Below are 22552 nucleotides of genomic sequence, written 5' to 3' on the forward strand. Positions count from 1 at the left end.
TTCCAAGAGGACTGATACTGAACATGCTACTCATCTCCTGATAGAGAGGTGAAAAGCTCAGAGTGAAAAATGAGACATTTTTTTTGGACATGGTCAACATGGAAATTTGTTTTGATTGACTATATATGTTTATAATGGGGCTTCTGGGGGGTGGGAAGTGTAAGAGGGTAGATTTCTGCTGACTGAAAAAACATATATAATTTTTTAAAATTTATATATCTGCGTCTCACTAATAGTGGCTAACAAAGCCATTATGAAATTGATTTAGTACTGAACACCAATGTTTCCCCCATAGACAAAATGAAAAAACAAATTACTTTTGAATTTATCACATAACAGTATTCTTAAGTATCTTTATAAATCTATTCCATTCCAAAGAACCAGAAACTAAAGTTGGATAAATAAAAATTTTAACTGGAATCAAATTTTCTTGTTTAAACCGTATTACAAACTACTAATCTCACACACACACACACATATATCTATATATATAATAGATAGACAGACAGATAGATAGATAGAATTTTAAGGTTTTCAAATTGTATAGAAACAAAACACACATTATTTCATTTGAGGCTATAATTACAACATATCATATTACTCACTGGGCTTTAAGAAGATCTTTCTCCCTTTTTTCTAGTTCAGCTCTGGCTTTATTTCTTTCTTCTTCTTCCATATCAAGTTTGGTTTCAAGTGCTTTCCTCTCCTCATCAATCTTTGCTTGCATTTCAACCATCTTATCTGGGGAAACCTTCTTTTTACCTATGTGAGTTTTATTTAAATATGATTATCACTAAAGTAAGTAGGAGGAGAGGGCTGTAAAATAATATATGGTGAAATGTTCCTCAGTTTAAAAAATATTTACCAACTGGATAATTATACTTTATTTTCTATATCACAAGTGCCCCAGAATAGCCTTTTTGAAGCAGTCACTAAATTCAAGGAGGCAATAAGGAAATAACGATTCAAGGAAAAAGAGAAGCAAGATAGACCCATCGAGAAATGGGGTAAAAACCAGATAAAAAGCAAATAAAAAATAATTTATACAATTACAGAGATCCAATAAGTACCTGGCCAAACACGTAAATTATGTGCCCTTTAATTCCTTTTCTTATAAATCCAATCAATTTCTTAATTTAGCCAGAACACATAACTTGAATATCCAATCTAAATAACTTGTTCTTGTTAAAGTTTTCAATGTAAACCAATATAAAAATGACTTAGTTTCATTTATTTATTTGTTTATTTTGCGGGGCAATGAGGGTTAAGTGACTTGCCCAGGGTGACACAGCTAGTAAGCATCAAGTGTCTGAGGCCAGACTTGAATTCAGGTCCTCCTGAATCCAGGGCCCATGCTTTATCCACTGTGCCACCTAGCTGCCCCCATGACTTAATTTTTATAACTAATTCTTTTGAAACTTTTTTTTATTGTCAAACATTTTTAATAAAAACATAAAGTTGTATTTATATGTACAACATATATTTTAAGATGGCTTATAGTGAATAAATTTTATATTGATGATAATCTCCAACTTACTAATTTGCTGTTACATATATTTTTATGTTAAGTTGGTTATTTGAAATATGGAATAAGTTTTCCATGGAAATAGTATTATAGATGATTATGGTGAGATAGGCCCTAATGAGAGAAAAGAAAGAAGAAAATGAGGAAACAGAGGAAATAAAATGAAATTAAAAGAATACTGGATTTGGAATTTAGAGAATATAACTTTTTAAGGGTAGGGACTATGTTTTATCTAAACTTTGTCCCTCCTCCTAGGATATAGCAAAATATAATATATACAGGTTCCCTTCTCACTGGATGTCTTCAAGCAAAAGTCAGATGACACTTGTCAGATGATACAAAGGGGATTCCTGTTAATGACGTGGACTAGATGGCTTCTAATGTCCCCTTCCAACTATAGGATTCTATTAGGTGTTTCCACTGTTCATGTGGCCTGCATGTGCATACATGCACAGTTACTGTGACTTATTAACACAACAAATTCAGAAACATAGATAAACTTACCAGACAAACAGAATGGTGTAATGGAAAGAACATTAGACTTAGAATCACAAGATTTTGGTTCTAATCTTGGTCTAGCTACATAAGTCATTTTTTTTTTTGGTTAAGTCACTTTTTAACCACTTGACCTACAGTTTCCCCATTATTAAAATAGGAAAGATAATAACTGAACTATGTAGCTCTTAGGGTTGTTATGAGAAACAAATGAGAATTATCATTAAAGTGCTTTAAGCCAAAAGTTCTATATAAACATAAGCTAATATTATTTATTAGGCCTTCTTAAATGACTAATATAAAGCATGAGCATAAAAAATAAAGGATCATATGATTTAAAGTTCCAAAGGCTCTTAAAGAGCCTTAGACTTCAATCTCTTCACTTACATGAGGAAACTGAGACCCAAGAAACATAAATGACTTGCCTGAGGTAACAATGACAATAAAGAACAAAACCTGAAATCAAATCCAGGTGTACTCTGAATCCAAATGCAGTGTTCTACATGAAAGAATTGGAATGAAAATACACCTTTTAGTTTAAAAAAAAAACAACTAAAGAGAAAGGATTCAAACTAAAGTTGACTTTACAAAGTTACTTGTGAAAATGAATACATAGATATGTCAAACTCATGGCAGGAAGACCTCTCTGTGGCAAGCAAAACTCCAAAGTGAGCCAAAAGCAGATTAAAATGTTATTGGGAAATGTTTAACAAAAGAAAAATGTAATAAAGAAAATGGATACAAAAAAAATCCAATTCTAGTAACACAACTTTGAAATAACCTTTCCATTTGAGTAAGCAACATTTTTCATAGAATTGATTTGGGGCACTCCTAAGTGCTTACTATTATTGATTTCCACCCCAAAGTTCCACAGAAAGAATGGGGTAAGCAAGTAGAATTTACAGACATTCAACAGTTGACCTCTCTACCTGGAGTCAATCACTTCTGCTGTAAAAAGGAAAAAAAGACTATCAAGAAGACAGGTGAAATACAGGGGACTACATGTCTCTAAACACATGTTTTCTCTGGTTTCTTCAAGGAAGTTTAAAGAAGATCTTTAGTCTACAGGGGGGAGAAGGAGCTTAGCATTCAATTTAAAATTTTAAAACAAAGATGACATTCTATTTCTACATTTCATACAGCTCAAAAAGAAATTCTACTGAGCAACAGCACAAACAGGATGAATAAGAGATTAAATAATAGTGGTTGATCCAATCATTTATGCTCTGGTGTGGTGTGATTAATTGCAGTCCAGAAGTTAAAATTAAGAAGTGACCTTTGTTGACCTCTTTGGCCCAGTCATCTTAACTTTACTTTATGAATTCCAAATGGCTAAAACCTCATTTTCTTTTTACAAAGTAATTCCTAATTCTAATAGGATTTTTTTCAAGGACTTCAACACTTATATCAGCCTTTTCTTATTTATTTATTGGGGGGGGGCGGGGCAATGAGGGTTAAGTGACTTGCCCAGGGTCACACAGCCAGTAAGTGTCAAGTGTCTGAGGCCAAATTTGAACTCAGGTCCTCCTGAATCCAGGGCTGGTGCTTTATCCACTGTGCCACCTAGCTGCCCCTCACCTTTTTATTAGGAATGAAGATTGGGAAAGAGTTTCAAAGCAGAGTATTAACATATAAAGGAAGACTAAAATTTGAATTAGATGAAATTTGTATTAATTGATATAAAGATTCTGATATGGCAGATATTAATGGTAAAAAGGGAGTAATATGACCAATGTTTGGGAATGTATTAACTTTATTAAGTTTGTAGGGTGTTGGTTTTCCTATAATAAAAATTAAATTATAAATCATATAATTTATGTAAATATAAAATCAAGTAAATAAAAGCGATATAAATATGTTTAAGTCATAAATATAGGTTGAGCACAAAAACAAAAATATTTGTTTGAAAAGTATGTTTGTATACCTGATTTTACTTCCAAAATTCAATTTTGTGATTGTTTCCCAAGGCAACCTTTAAAGAAAAATTCAGTGCATTCCCAGAAAACAGAGAGGAGAAATACATTCCAAGATTGATCAAATGTAGTTCAAAACATACCAAAAATATTTAAATTTGTAACTAAGGAAAGTAAAATGTACTCCAAGAGAAGAAAACTAGGGGGGAAAAGACTAATATCTTCTTTATATTTCAACAAGTAACTGTCATCAGAGAGAAAAAATATCTTGGCAATTCAAATTAATTATCATTATTACATGAATTTCAGGAGTAAATTTGAATCATCCAGGTAATGTGCTCAATCAACTACATATTCAGGTTGTACAAACTTGAATTACACTGTGCTCTGTGTAATATTTGTCTCAGGGAATTTTATGTATTCACCTTTTGTTTTTTTAAACTCCTTTTCAATAATGGGTCACTGCAGCCAAAATTAATTTAAGTGTCAAAATTTAAATCATTAATCCTCAAGCAGAGAAGGAAGAGTTTTTATCACCTTTCTGCATGAATTTTTATAAGCATCATATTGTTTTATATCAGGATACATTTAAAAAATTTTAGATTTGCTTATCTAAAGTCTTGTGTTAATCTATATTGTGCATCATTAGAATAAGGAGGTTGTGCTGTTGTTTTTTTGCCAAGGGTGGGGGTAGGTATGTGGGCACTGTCTAAGGCAGTAAGTTGTAGAGAAGGTGCCAACTTATATTAGCTGAAGAGTTTTCTTATGTAGGATTCCCTCTATCAATCAAATCACATGTATAGTTCCTATCGTCTATTCAGGTGAATAAGTAAAGGACAAGAATTTCATTATAACAAAAATTTAAAATACCTGAATGCAGGGACTATTTCATTTTGTCTTTATATCTTCAGTACTTGGAGTGGTGCCTTGAATATGGTAGGCACTTACCTAAATGTTTATTCAACTGAACTGAAAATGGAAATTAAAAAATAAATATCAACTGAGTGTTTTACTCCCTCCTTACCTAGGAAAAATGGAAGGATGGTTGGGGGTTTTAACATTTGCATTTAGAGTGTAAAAATTTGGTTTACTAAGTTAAGAATTTAAAAATCAAAAGCTTAAAAAAGATTTTAAGTTCTCCCTGAAAAAGCTAAAATATCAAATACTTACCTTGTCAAAATTAATTATTCTCAGTAATTTCTTCTCAATTAAAAAAAAAAAACTTGAACAAGTCCTTTACAAGATCAATAATTGTACCATGTGGAGTGCAAATCAATCACACCAACCTGCTTGATCTTGCAATAAGCAGAAGTAAGTAAATCGTAGACAGGAAGCATATGCATAGAGATGAGGAGGAAAAAAAGAAACATTATTTCTCTTATAAAACAACAAAATATGTAAAGGCATTAATCTATATTGTAGCTATAGCAAAAAATAAAATAATTACCAAAGCAAAAAGAGATTCCCATATAAAACTAAGGCAACAGATTCCAGGCATACCTCCCCAATTAACATCTTTTCATGGTTCCCCAAAAATGTGACCAAGTGAAACAATTTTATAGGAGACTGTGAAATCCAAAGGAACAATGCTATAGATGTATTCGTTATGCATGGAGAATTGGCAGTTGGATTTGATTATAATATATTATCATTATTATAAAGCAGTATTGAATTGGGAACAATTTTATGCAGGATATGCCTGTACATACAGTTAACAGTGATGTTTTAATTAGGGGTAGAGAGAATATTCATTTACTTTAAGCTTATATATATATATATATATTTTTTTTTTAAATCTAACTTCAGCAGCTCACTCCATCAAAAGTGGTCACATATCAACTTTAGTAATATGTGATTGTACCTATATTACACATAAAGCCAGAAAACTTAATGTTAATATAAATGTCCAGAAAGAAGTCCAAAATTACACATTTATTCAAAATTGCCCATTTTACTTACACTTTGTTTCTATAAATTCCCAATTTTAATGTTCCTTGACAAGATAAGGACCAAATGTGTGTTCCACTTGGAAGAAAACCAGATATTTCAAACTTCCAAACAGAAATATTAGCTTATGAGTCATCTGCATTAAGAAAGGATTCTTTGCCTCACCAAACTTATTACTTCTGGTTTTCTTTAAATATTACTTTTTTTAAAGTTTAAAGTAAATTCTTGATGCACATTAAAAAATGATACAATTAATTTCTATGCAATTTTGTCAAATTAAATTTCCGAAGAATATTACAGAAAGGTACACACCTATGTCACAAGTCATCAAATTTACATTCAGCATATTAGTAGGTGGTTAATTGTAATTGCTATGATGCAACCACAGAAGTAAATCCTAACCAGTTAACCAAGCACTTAAACCTAAAAGAAAAGACAAATCTAATACTTTAAACAAGAGAACGTACAACAAATGCAAGCTGGGGAAAACTACCCCTCTCATTCCTAATGAACAAACACATCTGTGAGAAAAAAATTAATCTGAAGTGCTAGGCACATACTTGAATATTTCAAGGATCTGTGATTTTGTTGGTGTAACACCAACGCTGTTCACAACCCTCCTTTGCCTTAGGAGATGATCTTCACTGAGTTGCTGTAGCTAAAAAAATGAACCATGTGAATCATCTGATAAGCCTCTCCAAGCTTTTCCATCTTTGTAGAACCTGCCAGAACTCATACTCAATAGGCATGTACCTTGAGAACCCCAAGTTACCTCCATACCACTATAACTCCTTGAAAAAGTAATTTAATGGAGGCTAGGCACATAAGTTATAATCAAGTTGCTGAATTAAAATCCATTCCAAAGTGTCTTTCACTAAAAATATTTTAAAATCCAGCTAAGAGAAACTTTTCAATCCACAAATGAAACTGATCATAGGTTGTCATCTCCCATTCAGATGATGTCTTATTTATTTTATGATAAAATGCAAAATATCATTGTATAGTACATTTGGAATCACTCTCACACATACTAGTGCAAAAAAAATAGGTGCTGATATTTTTGGTCTGTTAAAATGCTTAATAATTGTCAGCAGAGAATGATCATCTTAATATTCTTGCAATTCTTCCTTTAGCAGAGACCTACAACCATGAGAACATTTATCCAGCCTTTTAATTCGTTTAGGAAAGGTTAAGTACACAGATAATGTTTTAAAAGAAAGTAAGCTGCAAGCAACTCTGAGAAAGCACTGCTCCCTCCCTCTTTTCTATGAATTTCTTTTAAAATAAATAAATCAAATTAAAATGTGTTTTTGTTTGAGGAAACAGCCTTTTAAAAGTATAGTGTAAATAGGTTTTGCACAAATTTTTCTAGAGCTCTGTGACTTTTTTTAAGCCTGTTTTCAGCATTTTTCCCATAGATCAAACTGTCAAAGTATTATCAACTAGGGATCCCTATCCACTTAAATTGCTACTAAATTCATTTTAACTAGAAGCTTTTTTAAACAATGGAATACATATCAGAGGAAGCAGAATCATCTTGTTTACATTTCTAAAAAACTTCAGAACTCATAGACATTTATTCTCATTTTTAATCTAGAGGTAAAGCTAAGTTTGGCAGAATTCCTCAGAGGATTAAAATACTAACGGGCTGTTAATCAAGCTCTCATTAAATTTAATTATGTTTTAGGGACATGATTTGGCTCACTAGTATAACAAGATATTAATAAATCAAGTCATAATGGGAGTTCTAATATATTTTCAGTTTCAGATTATACTTTGAGAAACTATCTAAATAAAACAACCTACTAATACAGATGGTAACTAACAAAATTAACCTTCATATACAGTGTACTAGTTCTCTTTACATTACCTCATTTGCAAAGCATGAATTTATGGATCACTTTCAAACTTAAGCTTATCATACAGTTAATAATATTATTTAATTCGAAGTTTACTTTAAAAAACCCACATGTTTGGCCTACTGAAAAATCCTCAGGATTTTTTGTTTTTCTTTGTTTAAATGACAGGGAGCAGTGCAGCATTTGTAACATGAAGCACAAAAGTTATGGTAAAGCCAAAGCTTTGTTAGAGGATTTTAAGAGCTCCCACTCACTAGTCAAGGATTTATCCAGGGGTTTCTCTATGACAGAGCATGTAGAATCTGAACTACTGTTGCTGCTACTGCCTGGAAAACAAAGAAATGAGCCCAAGGGAAAACCAAAGACAGTAAAAAACAAGAAAATGAAAATATAGTTCAGTTCCAGAACACAGAATGTGAAAGACCTATAAAGGTTTTTTAAAAGACTCTACTATATATTTTTCTTTAAAAACAGTCTGAGAGAACTATCATTCATTATACTTTCATAATACCAAAATATCATAATACCAACTTAGAAAAATAACCCATTTAGCAATCTACTAATACTCATTACTCACCCAAAACATATTAATTCAGTAAGCTGGGATGGAGATTAGCCACCTCTGACATTTGAGTCTGTTAAATATCTCTAGATTACTTAAAGGAACCAAGTTTTAGTAAATACAAAATCAAAAAGACTTTAACTTATTAACCTTCATTTAGTCAAACAATGTTTCTGTCTTCTTTCTCACCTCAGAAACAATGCTTGTGAAATCTAGAGCTTTTACAGATTTTCATTTTCATATTCTATTGCTGAAAATTTTTCAATTTGCATCTCTAGGAGGAAACTTCTCCCATTTAAAAAAAATAAATGACTATTTATGAAATTCATTTTCACACATTACCTGTATTGGAATCAATTGGGCTATTTTATATTTTTTAAAAAGCAAAAATAAAAAATAAATTAGGATTTTCAACCCTTATATTTTAAAAACTCATAAAAATTTGAAAGAATACAAATTCTGTTAATGATAAGAGAAAACTATAATAAGGTCAAATTTATATTTATTTGCCAGCATGATTAAAGGAAAAGGAAGGCCTGAAAAAATAATGATCAAAATAAATTTTGGGGAAGTTTTTGGAGAGGGGAAGTAGTAAAATCACTCTTTTTGTTGTATTTCATATTCTGGGGGCAAAAATAATACTTTTTCTATGTACAGAACCAGTACCTTTCACTTTCTCTATCATAGGCCATCGGGGACAAATGCCAGGTTCAGAGTGAGTATGAGGGTATAGAGTTATAAGAGACAAAGGAATCAGATTCATAAATAAAATATGTACATATTTAAAATGTAGGGCTTTCACAAACATATCTATCTAAAAGACTGTTTATGAAATATCCCACAAATCCTAGCCAATTTTTATAAAATCCTTGGGTTCTACAGAACAGTTAGAAAGTGCAATCAAAATTGGTTTCAGCTAAAATCATGTAACATTTAAAACTGGCAAGTCTCCTGGCATATCATTAACAACAAACCTGTACAAGAAAGTTATATATGGGGTTTTGATTGAAGCTGGTCAATATGTTTAAGTATTATAATATGTAGATCAAATTGCCATAATCATGAAATCATTGTAGAAAAACATGCAAAGCTGCTCCAATATAGCATATTTTCCTAACTCTACCTATTTTTATTTCTAAAAAGAAGTGTTACACAGGAAATGACTGCAAAAGTTACATGCATTTATAACATACTTATAAAAACCAGCATAAGGAAGCAACCAACTTCATTTCTATAAATTTTATTATTAAAACATCTTACCCCTTCTCTTTTTCCTTTTTTCTCCATGTTCTCCAGCCTCAGCCTCTTCATCTTCATCATCTTCTGACCCACTGATATCAGAGCCTGAAATCTCTTCCCCTGGATAGAAATATTTAACATGTCTTTCATGCTAATTCATTCTAATTCACACTAATTTTATTCTAATTCACAGGCTATTGGGGATTGTCTATACCAACAACATGCATTTATTTTTGCTGCATTTAATAGGAAGTCAAATAATATTTTGAAACCATCTTCCAAGCAGTAAAATAAAAATTCTATTGAACTTCTCTAGTTCCGTCAAGGGTCATAACCCTTCCAGTCTCTTAAATTCAAAACCCTGGAATTATCCTTAGCCCCTGACCCTTTCTCACCCCACATATTTAATGGCCAAACTTCGCCATTTCTACCTCCACAACCATGCAACCCCCTCCTCACTGCTCATACATTCACCTCCCTAGTTCAGGCCCTCCTCATCATCTGCCTGGATAGCCTCCAAACTAGTCTCCTGCCTCAGGTCTCTCCCCACTTTAATCCAATCCCCATACATCTGTCAAAGTGATTTTCCAAAAATACAGGCCTGACCATGTCACTAAGTAAACTCCACTGACCCCCTATTAGGTCTCACCTCAAATATAAACTCCTATTGGGCATTTAAAGCCCTTGACGACTTGGCCCCAACCTACCTCTTTCTTGCTTTATTCTGTAACTCCTCTTCCTATACTCTACAGTCAAATCAAACTGAACTTATTGCTCTTCCTCACACATGCCAGGCCTGAAGGACCATTTCGTTTCTGTCTTTGTATCCCCAGTGCCCAGTACAATGCCTGGCACATAGTAAGTAGTTGCTTAATAAATGAAAATACTTGCTAATCCATAACTAGGGCAGCTAGGCATGCTCCATATAAATATAAACACAAAAATTTATAATTAGAACTCTAGAATTTTATAGACTTAAAGATTTGCTATAAATACCACCTAGTGGCCAAATTAAAAACCTTGAATTTCCATATGCATTATCTGAAGGTAGACTAGCTAAATAGTTGCCTTAATCCCACAAGTCCTGCTTCCAAATTTACATATAGCACATTTTCTACAGGATATTTGCCTTGTCGATGCCTTTGATTCTTATTAGTTGATATAAATATATCAACTTAACTATGAACAATGATAAATGGCTCAATTTCTTTCTTATTTACTTGATTAAAAAAAAAAAGCCTTATGTGAAACCTGAATGCTCAACCTCTCTCTGGTCTCTTCCCTGGAAGATCTGAAAAGATCAAAACTTGGTATCAGCTACAGAAACACATTTATTCTCAACATAAAACTGCAGAGAAGAGAAAAGTAGGTGAAAGAAGACTAAGAAACTAATGAGCATCCCAGTCAGGTTTTCAGAAAATAGTTTGGCTATTTTTTTGGAAAGAGAATCCTCAACACGATCCAACATACCTGATGGGTTATACCTATATTCAAATCTAAGTACAAAAATACTTTTCAAAGCCAAATGAAAACAATTTCTGGAACATATACTATATAGACTGAAAGTCATGTTTTTGTTCTCATTATCAAGAATCACTAAGAATTTATTTTCACTTTACTCAAAGCCACAACTGTACTTTCTACTATGTATATACTATAGAGGTTTAAAATTCTAAAGATCTTTATGGTAAATACAGGCAAACCAAAAAGCTCACAATCATCACAGGGTTATTTGTTACTGTTAAATATTAATTTCTACTAATATACAAATCAATTTGAAAAACAAAGATTAAATTGTGTGTGTGTGTGTTATAGAAATATTTAAAAAGCACAAATGGTTGCTGAAACAATATAAGTGTACCAAACTGTCACTACTTTCTAGAAATGTTTTCTAAAAGGTCAACCTGAATATAATTTAGTTCAACATCTCAAAGAACATTTAACAAGTTATCTGTATTTGAGTTCTCAACAGGTATGCTAATATGCCCAGCTCTATATGGGAAACTATAATTACCTTCTTCAAGTTTTTTTTTGAGTTCTTCTATTTCTTTCTGAAATTGGCGAAGTAGAGCATCTTTTGGATCTTCATTAATTCTAGCTTTATTCTTAATGTTTTTAGCACGGTTAGCATATCGCAATGTACTGATAGTCTCATCATAATTGTAGTCTGCAGGCCCAATATTTGCACACTGTTATGATAGGAAGACAAAAACCAGTTATTTGACATTTGGCACATTTAACAAAAATACCACTGTTACTAATACCAGACTTGGGGAAAGCAATAAATTAAGTTACATATTAGAAGTAACTTACCTAAGAAAAATGCTACAAATTTGTTTCCAACTTGTTAAAAGTTACACTTATCAGTACTTTAAAGCATCAACACATCTGTAACCTCACAAGATGAATAATAACCCTCCACTATGTCACATCATAGCCCATCCACATTTACCATCCTATTAGATTCTTTCTCATGTCCTCCCAGAGATCAAGAGGAGGAGGCATCAAAAATCTTCCTTTAGGTCTCTTTCTATTTAGAGTAGTACTTGGGCCAAGCATCTGTTATCATTCATTCTGCCTATACAAACTGGTCCATTTCCTTGTCAAATAAAACCTTTCCTAAATTATATCCATCACTACATATTTTATAGAGTCATTCTTGATCATATGTTCTAGCCTCCTTGCACCCACTGTACACCTTTCCATTTAAAGCTGTTTTACCAAAAACAGTAATTCTTTGTGGAGTTTTAAAGATTCACAACTATATGGGAAAATATTGGTGTAAAGTTTTGTACCAGGAAGCATCTTGTGATTGTTAAAGGCATGGCACAATTTCCAAAACTGTATTTATATACAACTTGTAAAACATCCACCATGACAGAAGCAATACCTCTGTGAAGTATTGAAGTGTTTATCTTTCCTTTTCATGCCTTGCTTAATGTTAATAATGAGAAGCTTTGCTGGACTGACTCTTCTCTGTGGTTGCATTTAACATACAATCATGGATGATTTTATATTTACATGTTCATTAGAGGGTCCTTGTTGAAAGAGGCTTGTTTTGTTTTTAATAATCAAAGAATAAACACAAAGGTATGTAATTTTCTCTGTACCTTTTGGCCAACAATAAGTTGTCCTGTTATCATTTGAGAAACCTTGTCTGTTCCTAGCTCATATTTTCATTAAGGACACCCCTGATACAAGCATAGATCATTTGCATAAAGAAGCATAAACATGAAAAAGCAGGAAGTAGCAGACTTCTTTTCAATCAGCTTTTTGTTATGTAATCTATGATTCTGTTTTCCTTTCTCTTAGCATATGTCTCTTCCCTTAAAGGACTTGTGAAATGGTCCCTTGATGCTCTCCAGATTGTATCACTTATTGCCCTAATCTCCTAGACACTCTCTCTAGACCAGCCTGCCATTCTTTCCAACTTTGTCTTAAATAACCTCCTCAGGGACTGAGGCGTTAGAGGTCCAAAAGGAGTGGTTCTATTATCATTAACAACAGAGACTGTTGAGAAATATTGACAAATATGTTCAATTTCCTATTTATTGTCTTTCTACTAGCTGTATTTATGAATGTTCTTGGGTAAAGTAGTTCCATTGGGTCTCTAATCAAGCTTTCTGTATTTATTTTACCTTTGCAGTTTTTTTCTGGTATAGGCTAATTTATGTACACAGTGTCTCCCCTAAGATCCTGGAGGGCAGGGGCTATTTCATTTTTTGTCTCTGTATCCCTGGTGCTTAGCACAGTGCCTGGAACACATGAAGCTTGTTGAATGATTTTAGATGTGTTTTCATCTTTGCTATTTTATGAGGTGAAAGCTCCTCGTAATTTTCCACAATCTCTATAGTGTTGTATTAGTGATTTTACATTCTATAACCAAGCTCCTAATATACTCTCTCTTCATACTTGGCAATGAGAGCAAGTATTGCCTGGCTGAGGCAATTTCTGGGCCCTTTTGGCCTCCACAATAAAGAGACTAATTCATATCTTTTGTAGGAGATGGTTAACAGTTATCCTTTCCCCTGATCTAATTTTTATTTTTATTTTTGTTCAATAGTCTGAATGCATCCAGACAGCTGATCACATGACTCCTATAGCAATAACTAGTATTTTGCTGACTGTAAGCATTTCATCAACTACATTTTTAAAAAGCCATTGTGACAGGGAGCCAAGATGGCAGAATAACAAGAAGTATAGTGAGGTTCCCCTTGTTCTAAAACTCCTATAAACAGACCTAGAAAATATATCAGACCAAATTCTGATTGAGATATCAAAGAAGAAAATCACAGTGAGTCATTTTTCCAGCCCAGGATGGCAGAAGGAGAGAGAGATCTACAGACGATAGGGACAGGGTTTGGCACAGGGAGGGCTGTGTACCAAGGCAGGAAAAGGTCCCAGATGTATTATAAAGGGGTCTAAATTATCTGGGTGCAGGAGGAGTTGATAACTGTTAGCTCTGTCACTTACTCAGTTCTAGGTCACAGATCTAGGACAGCTAGAGGAAAGGACTTGAGTCCTGAGGTGGGCATTCCAGGCTGAGTGTGATCATGTAACCTAGGCTGTGTACCAAGAAAGAAACAAGTCCAGAAGCTACTAGCAGCAGTATGATTTGGACCCCAGAAGAGAAGCAAGTCTCAGTTAGAAATAACCAGCACAGCTTTCCAGTATGCTATGAGTGGCAGTCTATGGAACCTCCAAAAAGGCAGGCCCATTGTCCTGTTGCTCAGACACAAATACAGATCAGGAACTTGAGGAGCTTAGACCACAGGAACAATGATCAGAATTTGCCCTAGATCAAACAATTTGGGACCACTGAAACCTTCTAGGTCCTCAGCTTGAGCCGTCACTGAGAGCCTGGAATAGCACAATACTCAATATGCCCCCCAAAAAAGCAGCAACAGGAAGACCAGCCCAGATCTTCCCTCCAGAAATGTGAAGAGCCTGGCCCTAACAAAATCTAAAGTCAGTAGGCTGAAAGGATGAGAAAATAAAACAAAAGAGCTCCACTATAAAAAGCTATTATGGTGACAGCAATGCTTAAGAGGGAAATCTAGAAGAAGAAAATTATTCCAAAACATCTAAAAGCTGAAGCTCAAAGGAAAATACAGCTGGGGCACAAATTCAAATATAATTCCTGGGGGAAAAAAAGACTAATTTTTTAAAAAGAAATAAGAAGACTAGAGGAAAAAATTGGAAAAGAAATGAGAGCTATCAAAGATTGAGTGAAAAAGGGAATTAACAGTTTAGCACAAGAAGTATAAACACTGACCCAAGCAACAAACTCTCTGGACCAAAGAGAAGCTAATTACTCCATGGGATAAAAAATATTTAAAATAAAGTCAAAAGACTATAAAAACAGGAGAAAATGTAAGGTGTAGCATAGCAAAAACAACAGGAACAAATGACATGTAAACATCAACTATCAACTTAATCTGTTAAAGGTCAATAAATATTAATAAGCACCTATAATGTGCTAAGGCAGCTAGGTGGTAAAGTGGACAGAAAACCAGGCCTGGAGTCAGGAAGGCTCATCTTCCTCAGTTCAAATCTGGCCTTAGACACTACCTGCGTGACCATGGGAATAAGTCACTTAACCCTGTTGGCCTTAGTTCCTCATCTGTAAAATGAGGTGGAGAAGGAAATGGCAAACCACTCCAATATTTTTGCCAAGAAAACCTAAAATGATTGAGGTGATGGAAGGATTAAGTCAGGATTTTTTGAGGATGGAGGAGACATGGGCATGGTTGAAGATAGTGGGGAAGCAGCCAGTGGACTGAAACATTGAAGATAAACACATACATAGATACAGGTATACATTTCACTCAACAGGGAAACAGGAAGGAAAAGAAAGAAGGAAGAAGGGACAATTAGAGGGCTGGTAGATTAATGGAGGGATTAGCCCTAAGCAAAACAAACTCAAAGAATGCACAAAAACATGATAGCTATTTTTATAGTATCAAGGAATTGGAACTCTCATCTGGGAACGACTGAACAAATTATCATATTTGAATGTGAATAGGATACTATTGTGTTGTAAGAAATGATAAAGGGAATGGTTTCAGAGAAAACTGAAGACTTGTATGAACTGATGCTAAGGGAAGTAAGCAAAACCAGGAGAATAATTTATACAATTAAAACTATTGTAAAGAAAAATAATTTTGAAAGATTTAGGAACTCTGATCAGTGTAATGAACAATCATGATTCAGATAAAGAGGTAAAAGACTAAGAGTGCAGAATTCACACACACACACACACACACACACACACACTGCTCCTCTGGTTCATGTTCTCGTTCTCGTTCTCTCTCTCTCTCTCTCTCTCTCTCTCTCTCTCTCTCTCTCTCTCTCTCAGCTTTCCCATCCCTCTTTCTTTTAGATATGGCCAATGTGGAAATTTGTTTTGCTCTACTATACATGTTTGTAAAGTTTTGGGGTTTTTTCTTTTTCCAAATTGGGGGGTGGGGTAAAAGAGTTAAAGACAGAAGGAAGAAAAGGCAGATTTTTGCCAACTGAAAAAAATTAACATTTAATTTTAAAATATTGTGACAATCAGTACTTTTCAGCTTTCTTCTTCAAAAAAATATTGATAATATATAAGTATGAGGTTTTCTATGACCCTGAACCTTCTTTCATTATGTAAATCACAATGTATTTGCCAAAATACTTCTCAAGATCCTCTCCTGGACACACCTTTGTGAAGTCTACCAAGTATCGAAGAATTTGTTGGCTTGATTTGCAAGATCTTGTTAAGTTCTTTAAGGAATTTCTCTGCCTTTGCATCCTACATGGCAAATATTGGTGCATAAACTGCAATTATGTTCCTATTCATTTTCTTTTTGTTCATGTACATCATGAATACTGCAAAATGAGATAAACCATTAAACACTGTTCCTGTCTTTGGATACATGATCAATTTAACCCCACAATTCTTTTGTCTCTTCAAGAAGAAACTGGTACATCCTTTCACTTTAGCTGCAAATCTTTATGTTTTCTGGTTATTATGCTTAGTGAAAGGATGCCAGTAATGCTGGCTGAACAACTGTGATATATAAATATAATGGGGTATCACTGCACCATAAAAAATTAGAAATATGATGGATTCAGAAAAACCTGGGAAAGCTTTGCATCAACTGATACTGAATGAAATAAGCAGAACCAGGAGAACAATTTACACAATGACCACAATAATGTAAAGGATAATAGCTTTGAAACACTTCAGAATTCTCTTCAAAGCAGTCACAAATCATGACTTTAATATATTTCCCAGCTCTTGGCATAGAGATGATGGGTGAGAGACTACAAGTGCAAAAGAAAAGATATCTTCAGATATGACCAATGTGCCAATTTGTTTTTATTGTGCTATGTTGTGTTAGAAAGGACGAGTTCTCTCAGGAGAGGGGTGAACACAACTAGTTACTAGTGATAGATATACAAAAAATTTTTTAAAAAAGGAACATAAATGTGGAATTAAAAAAACAGAAGAAAAATTCAGAATGAAACACAAATAAGGCAATTTTATTATTACTTTCTTAAATTTAGCAAATACTTAAAAAATATGCATAACAAAAAGTTCACTTTCACGTACAATCTTCTGTTTTGTTTTTTTAGCATAGTGAAATGCTTGGTTTTTGTTGATCAATTTTAAAATAAAAGAATATCAATACTGACATGGATTGAGTTTAAAATTTTTTAAATGTCAATATTAACATAGTTCTTCTAAAGGACTTAAAGAGGTTTTCTTCTAAAGATAATTCCTGAGGGGTCTAAGGATCCCTAAACCTGGGGTCCACAGACCACCTATTGATGAATTACAGAGGAGTTTGTGAAATTTTATGGAAAAAAACATATTTATTTCAATAAATAATTGGCTTCTCCTTTGTCTTTTATTGTATGAATTCAAAAACATTATTCTTCCAAAGGAATTCAGTCTTCACCAGACTGTCAGAGAAATCCATGACACAAAAAAGACTAGAAATTCTTATTCTAAAAAGCATGTTGATTTTATTGGTCACAGGAAAAAGATCTCATATTTAGAGTAGTACCAATTAACTGAGGTTTATAGAATAGAGAATGGACCTGTGATTTCACTGGAACAGGGTGAGGAAATTCCCTCTACTGAAGGGAAATGCCCTGTCTGTGTCCCCTTCTGAATTTCCAAGGTGAGCAAATTAAACCTATCAATTCCTGTCAGCAGCTTCACTGAAAATTAGGTCTTGGAGAGTTGTCTAAAGGAGGGAGAGGTTAAGTGATTTGTACAAGGTTACAAAGCATGTGTCAGAAGCCAGACTCAAAACCAGGCTTTACGGGCTTCAAGGTTGGCTTTCTGTCCACTGTACTACACTGCCCGCCCTTCTCTATGTTTACAGATGTTCTAAAAACCTTTTTAAACCCTTCTACCATCACTGTGGAAGGGGAATATGCAGAACTGAGGGCTACATTTAATTTTTTTCTGCTTTATGAGTAGCTGTGAATTGAATATTACCTAATGAAAAATCTATTTGTGATGAATCACTATGTACTTACTAAACTGTTCCTCCAATAGATTCTATCACTAAGACCATATATAAGTCAAATAGGATAGAGCATGCTAGAACTTATGCTTCACTGGCATAAACTTTAAGAACTTACCCTAAACTCAGTTCACCATACATACACTAAAAGATTAACATGACCATGCACAAGGATGATGTGAAAATTCAAGAAGCATTCCATTTTTTTTCTTACTTTTTTCCTTTGAAACATAGCTAATGTGAAAATTTATTTTGTATGACTATACATATCATGTGTAATGAATTCTATTCCTTGTCTTCTTAATGGTGGGGGAGAGAGAAAGGAGAGGAAGAGAATTTGGAACTGAAAATTTAATTTAAAAAACAAAACAAGGGGCAGCTAGGTGGTGCAGTGGGTAAAGCACTGGCCCTGGATTCAGGAGGACCTGAGTTCAAATCCAGTCTCAGATACTTGACACTTACTAGCTGTGTGACCCTGGGCAAGTCACTTAACCTGCATTGCCCCGCAAAAACAAAACAAAAACCAAAAAAATAAAATCAAAAAAGTATGCTGCATGAAGAACTTCCGTCTCCATGTCATAAGGAGGGAATGAGATTAGATTCTGTTGCTATTATCAGTAGTAGTAGGAAATTTCACAAAGAATGAACACACGGTTAAAAAAAAAAGAGGACATATTTACTTGCCTGTTGTGAGATGAAATTCACCATGGAATCAAAAAGTCATGTATAAATTAGGACTGAGTCAAACAGATCAACCATCCAGTTCTTACCATCATGGTTTTTGAGTTTCCTCCTAAGGAATCCTGAAGAAGACGAGTCAATTTTGAATTTCGATAGGGTACATGAGTGCTTTTTCCATCAACCAAGGCAGAAATGACATTACCCAGAGTGGAGAGTGACAGGTTAATTTTTGTTGCTTCTTTCAGTCGCTGTCCAGTAGCTCCAGTTTTTGCCTGTCTTTCTGAACCCTAATAATGAATAGAGAGGAGTTAAGATGCAAAGACAATAGATTCAGAAGAAAACAAGAAATTTTTTAAGTGTCCATTGGAAAATTAAGTTAACAAAAACTGAAAATAAGAATCCTTTTCATTTCCATTTAAATTGCTAGAGAAAAATCTCTTTCTCAATCAAAATCTTAATACTTACAGCAAGATCTACAAGATGTAGTTTGCCCATCCGAACATGCATATTTCCATCAATACCTTTTTCGCTACATTCAATGGTAATTGTAAATATAGCGTGGGAACGGGAACTGTGTTCATTCATATTAGTTGCACCAACAGAACCTTTAATATAAGAAGAAAACCACACACAAAAAGGTATGTTCAAGAATGTCTTAAAGCACAAATTATAAATATTATAAATATAAAATATATAATTTTATTAGACATAAGGCAAAAAAGACACATCCACTCCTAAATTACATATATAACAATGTATTTATTTAACCATTATTAGAAATCTTTCTGTCAAGGGTTTTGATGTTGATTACAAAGAAATCTGTTTTATCACTCATGTTTAAACTAGAATTTTAAAATAAAATACTTAATTTTAATCACAGATGTCATTGTTCAGCAAAGTGCCAAAGTTAAAAAAGAAGGCATGTTATACATAAAGGTCAACAACCCAACTAATTTAGCTGTGTTTTTAAAAAGCACTAGGGGCAGCTAGGTGGCGCAGTGGATAGAGCACTGGCCCTGGAGTCAGGAATACCTGAGTTCAAATCCAGCCTCAGAACATTGACACTTACTAGCTGTGTGACCCTGGGCAAGTCACTTAACCCCAAATGCCTCACCAAAAAAAAAAAAAAAGCACTAATATCATGTTCATTTTATCCCAAAGTAACAATTTCATTCTAAGATCTTATTTCATAAATTCATGCAGAATAACCTATAAGAAGTTATAATAAAACTTAAGAACAACAAAAGGTAAGCTTTCACCAAAGGCCGACTGCGATGCCTTATTATGAAACAGAAGTGACATTTGGCATCCCAAACACCTAGCACAAGCGGAACACACATTTTTCGCAGTTCTTCTACCAAATTAGAGAAGATTACATATATAGACCCAGCAACCAACCGTCTCTCTAAGAAACAACTTAAGTCAAGCTCAGTCACAGAAACTCATTAAGCCATCTACTAAGGCACAAAGGAATAGGGCTCTGGTAAAGACAGTACTCAAATAGATGAAGTCAAAGATGTCTGAAGTATTGAGAAAGGCAATTATTTGATTTATGCCATAAAATGAGGATTTAATCAAGTGCTCTTTCTTGGTCCACAGTCATTTCATAGACTAATATACAGGAGCAAAATGTAAACATACAGTCTTTGTAGTAATGGATTTTCTTTTTTGATTTTCTTTAAAGCAAAGCACTGTAAATGGTGGCATTTTTACTTTAGATTTTTTTTTAAATAAATGCCCATACTTTATTTATAAAATGGCTTTAATTTTAAACTGAAACTAACTAGGAAATGGAAAATTTTAAAAGCACTATATTAATTTCATGTACAAAGTTTGTAAATTATCTTCTATTAACAATCACTTTCTTTTTTGAGATTAAGTTATGTGGAAGTTTCTAAGGGATATCACTATTTGTATGGCAGAAAATACACTAGGGCTGAAAAGAAATCTGTCACATCTTTTACTCAAGTATTTTGTTCACTGTTACACACACCTAAACAACTACAGAAAGAACTGTTTGGATATTTCAAAATCATATCTCTTTCACATGGCATCAAGCTGTAATATAACTTTTATTAACAACTTCACACTAAACTAACCTACCCAACATTAAGGATTTATTGATAATGACTGTACTTACGATTTTTGTGGCCTAAAGTCATAATTCTATCCATATCATCTGCATTATTTACCACATAAGCTGACAGATCTTTGATGTAAACTCCCACATCAGGTCTTTCCTTAACCTAAAAAATAAGATTACACTCTGTTAATAATACTTTCTAAATCAATATTCCTTATATTTGTTTACAGATTACTACAGCAATGGCATGTCAGTTTAAGTAATTTATAACAATCCTTAAAATAGGAGGAAAACATTTTATTCACCTATCTATCCATGCCTTTATTAGCCTGTTCTCTATTCTAAAAGAAATGATGAGCTGAATCAAAGCAAAACAAGAGCTATGCTGGCCTGCTTGGAAAGACTTAAATATTACACAGGTTACTATTACTCTGACTCACTTGGGAGAGGATTTTTTTTTGTTATCACCATCACAGTCACGACATGGGAGAAAAACATTTCCTCAAACTATGTAAAAGTGACTCTTCATCCAGTCAACATTCACATTTTGGCCCTGTAGAACACAGGCAACTGGGAAAGTTATTGATTTTACAAAACTTTATGTTATTACTTAAAACAAATTGGGCAATACATCCATTACAGAACAACAATTATTAGCTATGAAAAGTACAGCATTCGCAAGACATATGTCATGAGACATTATTTTAATGGGAACAAATCTGATCTGTGACTATTGGGCCAAATGAGAAATGTTCTTTCAAAATGAAACTTTTTTAAAAGGAATTTTAAATTGTTTGCAGGATGAAGTAAAATGGCAGAAGAGGTATTACAAATAAAAATACATTATTGCAATATTTTTCAATTTTAACAGATAAAGTTCTAATTGATTTCTAATATTGTGTATAAAGGGAATTAGGCTAGATTAGTCCAGTACAGTGTCATGAGCTCAACTTTAAGCTAAAACACTAAAACTCTTTATACTAAAGTAGCTAAAACTTCAATTTATTTAATTGTCCTCTTAAAACTTAACCAGAGGAAGATGCTTGGCATCATAGAAAGACCATGAGACATAGACTAAGGAAACCTGAGTTGGAGTCCCAACTCTCTCATATTAAATATATGACCTTGAGCAAGTTACTTGACTTTTTTGTATCTAACTTTCTTTATCTCCTTTACCACATAAAGGGATTTTTGATGGTTCACTTTAGCTCTAACATCATGATTCTGTATGATTCTGTGGAAAGGTAATTCTTAACTGAGAGTATTCAAATTGTCAAAGTATCCTCACCTCTAATCTCTGTGTTTGATCCTTTCCTAGAAGGTCCCGTACCTCTTCATTATAAATTTCCAAATAAGATACTCGAACCAAAAACCTAAAAATGAAATTTTTTAACATGTAAAAAAGTTGACTGCCTTTTGTTGCCTCTATTTCCTATGAATATTACAAATACTTACTTGTCAGGTCACTGCAACGTCCAACATCAATACCTAACAAAAAGCTTAACTGATCTTTTTTTTTTTTTTTTTGGTGAGGCAATTGGGGTTAAGTGACTTGCCCAGGGTCACACAGTTGGTAAGTGTCAAGTGTCTGAGGCTGGATTTGAACTCAGGTCCTCCTGAATCCAGGGCCAGTGCTCTATCCACTGTGCCACCCAGATGCCCCAACTGTGATCTCTTAATTGCTAAATCTCAGTCCCTATTCTTTCACCCTTTCTGCAACTTATGACACTGT

The 22552-nt window shown here is 33.6% G+C and overlaps 1 protein-coding gene across 4 annotated transcripts in view; it reads right to left on the bottom strand.

Annotated features, from left to right (window-relative positions):
• Positions 1-22552, bottom strand: part of KIF3A (kinesin family member 3A) — a 57885-nt gene that overhangs the window by 22104 nt on the left and 13229 nt on the right. For 2 of the 4 annotated variants that reach the window (XM_043982356.1, XM_043982354.1), the window contains exons 4-12: positions 22109-22193; positions 20878-20983; positions 19203-19342; positions 18827-19024; positions 11555-11729; positions 9562-9660; positions 7994-8065; positions 5220-5228; positions 606-762 (exon numbers count right to left, since the gene is read on the bottom strand). In XM_043982356.1, coding sequence (XP_043838291.1) covers positions 606-762; positions 5220-5228; positions 7994-8065; positions 9562-9660; positions 11555-11729; positions 18827-19024; positions 19203-19342; positions 20878-20983; positions 22109-22193 — 1041 coding nt within the window. The remainder of the gene's footprint in view (positions 1-605; positions 763-5219; positions 5229-7993; positions 8066-9561; positions 9661-11554; positions 11730-18826; positions 19025-19202; positions 19343-20877; positions 20984-22108; positions 22194-22552) is intronic. The other 2 variants (XM_043982357.1, XM_043982358.1) reach the window with 2 other exon arrangements.

Source organism: Dromiciops gliroides, chromosome 2, assembly GCF_019393635.1.
Source record: "Dromiciops gliroides isolate mDroGli1 chromosome 2, mDroGli1.pri, whole genome shotgun sequence".
Taxonomy (NCBI): Eukaryota; Metazoa; Chordata; class Mammalia; order Microbiotheria; family Microbiotheriidae; genus Dromiciops; species Dromiciops gliroides.